Source organism: Pelophylax lessonae, assembly GCF_965119305.1.
Source record: "Pelophylax lessonae genome assembly, chromosome: 3".
Classification (NCBI taxonomy): domain Eukaryota; kingdom Metazoa; phylum Chordata; class Amphibia; order Anura; family Ranidae; genus Pelophylax; species Pelophylax lessonae.
Window position 1 is genome coordinate 17,155,701 of NC_138770.1, and position 6,958 is coordinate 17,162,658.

The 6,958-nt window shown below is 48.3% G+C and overlaps 4 protein-coding genes across 4 annotated transcripts in view; 3 read left to right on the plus strand and 1 right to left on the minus strand.

The window, feature by feature from the left end:
• Window positions 1-5,507, plus strand: part of LOC309548769 (uncharacterized protein) — a gene marked incomplete at its 3' end in the record, with an annotated part of 166,469 nt that extends 160,962 nt beyond the window's left edge. Inside the window, exons 3-4 of the mRNA XM_082248716.1 lie at window positions 4,634-4,980; window positions 5,502-5,507. Of these exons, the coding sequence (XP_082104842.1) occupies window positions 4,634-4,980; window positions 5,502-5,507 (353 nt within the window). The remainder of the gene's footprint in view (window positions 1-4,633; window positions 4,981-5,501) is intronic.
• Window positions 1-6,958, plus strand: part of LOC309550236 (uncharacterized protein) — a gene marked incomplete at both ends in the record, with an annotated part of 809,557 nt that overhangs the window by 226,621 nt on the left and 575,978 nt on the right. Inside the window, 1 exon segment of the mRNA XM_082250647.1 lies at window positions 5,679-6,518. Coding sequence (XP_082106773.1) covers window positions 5,679-6,518 — 840 coding nt within the window.
• Window positions 1-6,958, minus strand: part of LOC309548765 (uncharacterized protein) — a gene marked incomplete at its 3' end in the record, with an annotated part of 203,203 nt that overhangs the window by 74,503 nt on the left and 121,742 nt on the right. The window lies entirely within an intron of this gene.
• LOC309550731 (uncharacterized protein) overlaps window positions 1-6,958 on the plus strand; it is a 395,974-nt gene that overhangs the window by 20,721 nt on the left and 368,295 nt on the right. The window lies entirely within an intron of this gene.

Below are 6,958 nucleotides of genomic sequence, written 5' to 3' on the forward strand. Positions count from 1 at the left end.
ACTGAACTTTGGAGATGGAAGCATACGTTGTTGAGGGAATACTCTCACCTGTCTGCCGCTCACCACTCGTCTACTCGGATCGATCTGGCGTTTGAGAATGCACAAATGCAATCCCTCTTGACTGCCTCGGAGTACAGGGCCGGGTGGGTGTCTGATCACAACCCGCTACTCTTGACAGTGAACCTCCAATTGGGGGATGGAGTGTGGGGTTGGCGTCTGGCTGCCGGCTGGCTCCAACAGGATCAGGTCGCCTCACACCTTGGAAAGTCGATCCAGTCATATTGGGAGGAGAACGTGGACTCTGCGCATCAGCGAGTGGTTTGGGAGGCATTTAAGGCTGTGACGAGGGGAGAGTGTATTTCTGCCATTAAAACTGCAAGAAAGGATCACAACAGTGAGGTTCAGATGTTGCAGGAGGTGTAGAGGAGGCGGGCGGGGGAGTACTTGGATTTGCCGTCTGATTCCAGCTATGCTGCGTTGCTGGAGGCGAGACGCCTTCTCTCTCTGCACGTCTCCGATCTCGATCATACTGAGGCCAAAAACTTACGGGCATCTGTGTTTGCACAAGGTGACAAGAATGGTAAATTATTGGCAATGTTGGTGGCTGACCAGCAGCCCCCGGTTAATATCCCACTCATTAGGAACGCTGGGGGCGTCGTTAAGACAGATCCTCGTGACATCTTAGAGAAGTTTTCTGACTATTTTGAGACCATGTATGCTCCACTGCCGGGTGGCGACCTGCTGGGGAGCGTCACCCTCCTGTCCCTGTCAGATGAGGATAGCGCCCTCTTGGACGAACCGATAACGGCTCTGGAGGTGGAAAGAGCCATTGCGGCGTTTCCGCCACACAAATCCCCGGGCCCTGACGGTTTCCCCGCGGACTTTTATAAACAATATTCGGAACATTTGGCGCCCAGAATAAGTTCTTTGTTGCAGCACTGTTTAGAGGCCGGGGAGCTTCCTCCTTCCATGCTGGATGCTTATATGGTGCTACTGCAGAAACCTGGTAAGGACCCCCTGGACTGCTCCTCTTACCGCCCTATCGCCCTTTTGAATATGGATCTTAAAATCCTGACAAAGGTCCTAGCCAATAGATTGGCTGGGGTCATTCTTAGATAGATCCGGATCAAACGGGCTTTATGCCGGGTAAGTCAGTTGATACCAACATTAGGCGGTTGTTCACTCATCTTCAACTCCCCGGGGAGGAGTCGGGCCAGCGGGTGGTGGTCTCCATAGATATTGAGAAGGCCTTTGATTCGGTCGATTGGGCCTTTATGCTCAAGACGCTGGATCTCATGGGGTTTGGCCCTAACTTCAAGACCTGGATCTGGCTCCTCTACATGGGCCCTAGAACAGCTATACGTTTGGGCTACCTCACCTCCCCGTACTTCCAAGTGGGACGGGGGACGAGGCAGGGTTGTCCCCTTTCCCCGTTTCTGTTTGCCCTCACACTTGAGCCTATAGCGGTCGCGCTGTGCAGCTCCTCAGCCGTGGGGTCGCTCAAAGTCGGTTCCATTAAAGAATGCCTGGCGCTATACGCTGATGATATGTTGTTGTTCCTCGAGGACCCGGGTCCCTCTTTGCGAGCGGCCCTGTCTACCTTGGACGATTTTGGCAAATGCTCCGGCCTCCGGGTCAACTGGAGTAAGTCCTCAATTTTGCCCCTTGCTGAGGGTGCCCAACCTGCTACAGCTGGAGACCTGCCGCTTCGCTGGGTAGATGGCTTCACTTACCTGGGTATTAAGGTTACTAGGCGCCCTCAAGATTATTATTTCTTGAACCTGGTACCTTTGTTGTCCAAACTCCAGCAAAATGTACTGGCTTGGAAGCAACTCCCGCTTTCTCTATGGGGTCGTATTAGTGTCCTAAAAATGAAATTTCTGCCCGTAGTTTTGTATTTCCTCCGAAATTCTCCATTGTGGGTACCAATGACATTTTTCAAGAAACTAGATAGTATTTATCAGTTCCTTCCTATGGTCACCGGGGGTTCCCAGGATTGGCTTACGGGCCCTCCAGGAACCTTGGGGTAACGGAGGTCTGGCGCTCCCGGATTGGCACAAGTATTATTTGGCGGGGCAGATGGTGTTTGCGAGGCGCTGGTTGAGGGCGGATGAGGAGGATTCGGCTACGATCTTGGAAGCGGCTCACCTGGGCTCCTTCGAGACCCTCAGGTTGGCACTGTTTAGAGGTCTGGGCTCAGATCTCCCTTTAACGCTTTCTACGACCATTAAAGCATGGACCCAGTCTTTAAAATTGACGTTTCCCAGTTATGTCGGATCCTCTCCTTCCGCTCCTCTGTGGATGAACCCTAATCTTTCCCATTTTCGTCGTCTACCTGACCCGATGATGTGGGCGGTGAGGGGTGTGAAAAACTTGGGGGACATAACGGCGGCGGGAGCACTCCTGCCGTTTGAACGATTGCGGGAAAAATATGACTTACCCAGTGGCTTCATATTTCCTTATCTCAGGCCCAATTTGCTACTTCTCCAGTGGAGCTGTCTCCCTCTGACTTGGAATACGTGTTGACTTGTGATACCACGCTAAAAACCCTCTCCACTGTCTATAAAGATATGTTCCGACTTACGCCCCCCAGCATAGTTAGATGTAAGGAAAAATGGACGGCTGAGGTGACGGACCTGCAGGGGGATGACTGGGATGAAGTGTGGACTGAGCCTTTCAAATATTTAGTTGCTGCCAGGGACAAGCTTATACAATTTAAATTCCTTCATAGAATTTACTACACGCCGGCCCGTCTGGCCAATATTTATCCGACCTCGTCGGCCGAGTGTTGGCGGTGCTCCGCTTCCCCGGCGGATATAACTCATATTTTCTGGGAATGTAGCCAGGTACTGCGGTGACTTCCTGTCTCACAGAGGTATTACTTACTCCGATTCCGCTGACCCAACGAGTTTGTCTTTTGGGTTTGGTGGAGGAGGTGGTTCCCTCGATGGCACACAGAACTCTACTGGTCATCCTCCTGTTCTATGCTAAAAAGGCAATCTTATTACATTGGAAGAAGGTATCTCCACCCTCGTTGTTATTCTGGAAGGGCTTGGTTAATGCAGTCTTACCCCTTTACAAGGCAACTTATGTTTCAAGGGGCTGCCCCAAAAAATTTGAAAAGGTTTGGAGGGCATGGGTTGAATCCTCGGATACTGTAGGTTAAAGCATATGTTTATGTATGTGCGCTAGACACTGGCCTGCTGAATGACTTTTAGAACTGTACATGTAGCATTTTGTACTGATGTTCTGAAGTTCCACTTGTATAGATAGCTATTGAGGCTCGCTTGTACTGTATTGATATGGTGCGTTCCCGGGGCATGGTGGGGGTGTAATTTCTGTTTATTGGGGACCGGGGGGTGTTTTCCTCCGGGGGACGGGGTTGGCCTAGCTGTCCTTTGGCATTGGCCTGCACCGGCCTCCAGACCACGACTCTCCTGGCCTCATTAGGGTTGCTGGTGGCTGTTTTTGGGAGGGGGGTAGGGGGGGTTTGCGGGTTTCTATGGGTGGAAGTTATTGTTTTATTGTCTGCCTTGTTTTTTTGTAACTGTCTGTTATTGTTTATTGTTCTTCTGCAAAATAAATAAAAAATAATTTTTCAAAAAAACACCGATAATAGCAAAGCACGGTGCCGTTCTGGCAGCTCAGCTGCACCACCACCCACTCTGCACCAGCCTGTTGGTCTGGAAGTTCATGTTAGATGGTCACAATTCAGCCTCTCTTTCCAGCATGTTATTACACAAATGTTCACAGGCCACATTCTTTTATAATCTAGTTTTTATTCTCTATGTAATTAAATGGATATTGTTTTATGGTCCATGTTTTTGGAATTTCTTTTGTCTTATATGCCCATAATAGTCCCCACTCCATTGGAGGGTATTTTTTAATATATCATTTATATTTTATATTACATACTCCTGACCCCTGCACTATATACTCTATGGTGTACATTACATACTCCTGACCCCTGCACTATATACTCTATGTTGTACATTACATACTCCTGACTTATGCTCTCTCCCCTCTACCCACTGCTATATATACACATAATATGGATTCTTTTTGTTACACCCATTTCCATCCAGCTGGACATTTTATATCTGATGATTTGATTGGAGGACAGACTTTTACACGTTGATAATAATGTGATAACGTCCTCCAACTTTGGAACCTTAAAACAGAAAGTGATAATGAGGGAGGAGTCAGTAACCCAATGAGGGTGGTCTTCAGGATCAGTCCAGTCTTCATCTTGGTTGTTCTCCCCCCATCCTCACTCTCTGACCTCTGGTGGGGCTCAGCCCCGCTGTTATTCATGACTAAATCATTGACTAAATAAGGAAGTGCAGGACTTCTTGTGTTGGGAAGATGGCAATGAGTGTTAGAGGGGGAGGGGACACTCGTCCTATAATCCCCTCATCACTGTCACTCCTATAAAAGACAGTTCTCGTTGTTTCCTCACTCTCTGACTAAGGTCCATGAATAAAGAAATGAACAGGTAGGAGATCAGAGGACCCATTTACTAGTTACCTTGAGGGGGCAATTGAGAGAGAAAGCTGCCTGATGTGGGCGGAGTCCTGGTTTAGGGGAACCAATCTGCTGATGTCTAGTAATAATCTTTGTATTTCTATTTTAGTAGATGGACGGGAGATGAGGAAAACCTCAGAGGATTGTCTCACTTTGTCTCCAGACTGTGAAGTAGAAGATGAGGACATCACACAGTATAGTCCAGGAGAAAACCCGGCTACCTCAAATGTCCATCTGGCACCACACAGTGTAGATGGACCATCGTATTCCTCTTATCCTGAGGAACCTCAGACTGTGAGGGACGGTGCCGGACCATCGTATTCCTCTTATCCTGAGGAACCTCAGACTGTGAGGGACAGTGCCGGACCATCGTATTCCTCTTATCCTGAGGAACCTCAGACTGTGAGGGACAGTGCCGGACCATCGTATTCCTCTTATCCTGAGGAGCCTCAGACAGTAAGGGACTGTGCCAGGCCATCGTATTCCTCTTATCCTGAGGAACCTCAGACTGTGAGGGACAGTGCGGGACCATCATATTCCTCTTATCCTGAGGAACCTCAGACTGTGAGGGACAGTGCTGGACCATCGTATTCCTCTTATCCTGAGGAACCTCAGACTGTGAGGGACAGTGCCGGACCATTTTATTCCTCTTATCCTGAGGAACCTCAGACTGTGAGGGACAGTGCCGGACCATCGTATTCCTCTTATCCTGAGGAACCTCAGACTGTGAGGGACAGTGCTGGACCATCGTATTCCTCTTATCCTGAGGAACCTCAGACTGTGAGGGACAGTGCCGGACCATCATATTCCTCTTATCCTGAGGAACCTCAGACTGTGAGGGACGGTGCCGGACCAACGTATTCCTCTTATCCTGAGGAACCTCAGACTGTGAGGGACGGTGCTGTCCTTACAACAGATAAGAGGCTTTCCTGTACTGAGTGCGGGAAGTGTTTTCAGTTTAAATCCCAATTTAATAGGCATAAAAGATCTCACACTGGTGAGAAGCTGCATTCCTGTCCTGAGTGCGGGAAATGTTTTTCAGAGAAGTCCAGTCTTTCCAGACATCAGAGATTTCACACTGGTGAGAAGCCATATTCCTGTCCTGAGTGCGGGAAATCTTTTTCAGAGAAGGCCACTCTTTCCAAACATGAGAGATATCACACGGGGGAAAAACCATATTCCTGTGCTGAGTGCGGGAAATGTTTTTCACGCAAGTCCACTCTTTCCAGACATCAGAGATCGCACACTGGGGAAAAGCCATATTCCTGTCCTGAGTGTGGGAAATGTTTTTCACAGAAGTCTGATCTTTCCACACATCAGAGATCGCACACTGGTGAGAAGCCATATTCCTGTCCTGAGTGTGGGAAATGTTTTTCACAGAAGTCTGATCTTTCCACACATCAGAGATTGCACACTGGTGAGAAGCCGTATTCCTGTCCTGAGTGCGGGAAATGTTTTTCAGAGAAGTCCAGTCTTTCCAGACATCAGAGATTTCACACTGGTGAGAAGCCATATTCCTGTCCTGAGTGCGGGAAATCTTTTTCAGAGAAGGCCACTCTTTCCAAACATCAGAGATCTCACACAGGGGAAAAGCCATATTCCTGTCCTGAGTGCGGGAAATGTTTTTCACGCAAGTCCAATTTTTCCACACATCAGAGATTTCACACTGGTGAGAAGCCGTATTCCTGTCCTGAGTGCGGGAAATGTTTTTCACAGAAGTCTGATCTTTCCAAACATCAGAGATTGCACACTGGTGAGAAGCCGTATTCCTGTCCTGAGTGTGGGAAATGTTTTTCAGATAAGTCTGCTCTTTCCAGACATCAGAGATTGCATGCTGATGACAAGCCTTATTCCTGTCCTGAGTGCGGGAAATGTTTTTCACGCAAGTCCACTCTTTCCAGACATCAGAGATCTCACACTGGGGAGAAGCCATATTCCTGTCCTGAGTGCGGGAAATGTTTTTCACAGAAGTCCAATCTTTCCACACATCAGAGATCGCACACGGGGGAGAAGCCAATTTCCTGTCCTGAGTGAGGGAATTGTTCCTCACTGAAGTCCTGTCTTCCTGTACATCAGGGGTCCCACACAACCCTGGAGGTGTATTAGTGTCTTGAGTGCGGGAAATGTCTTCTATATGAATGTTGGTGGACATGTGGGGAAGAAGCACACCCTGATATACACCTCAGATATACTCCATGGCTGATCTTCATCATGTAAGAAACACTTCATAAGGAGATCAGAAATCACCAGAGACCTGGATGAAGTGTTGTCCCATGTCGGCCATAGATAACAGGAGAAAAATAAAAATGGAGTCCTTACCTTTCATTGGCTGAGTACATTTTATGCGGGAAGATTTCACAAACACTTACAGATCTGGTTGTTATAAATGTGTTGATGAAATGTGACCCGCATTCCCCCAGTCATGGTGAATTGG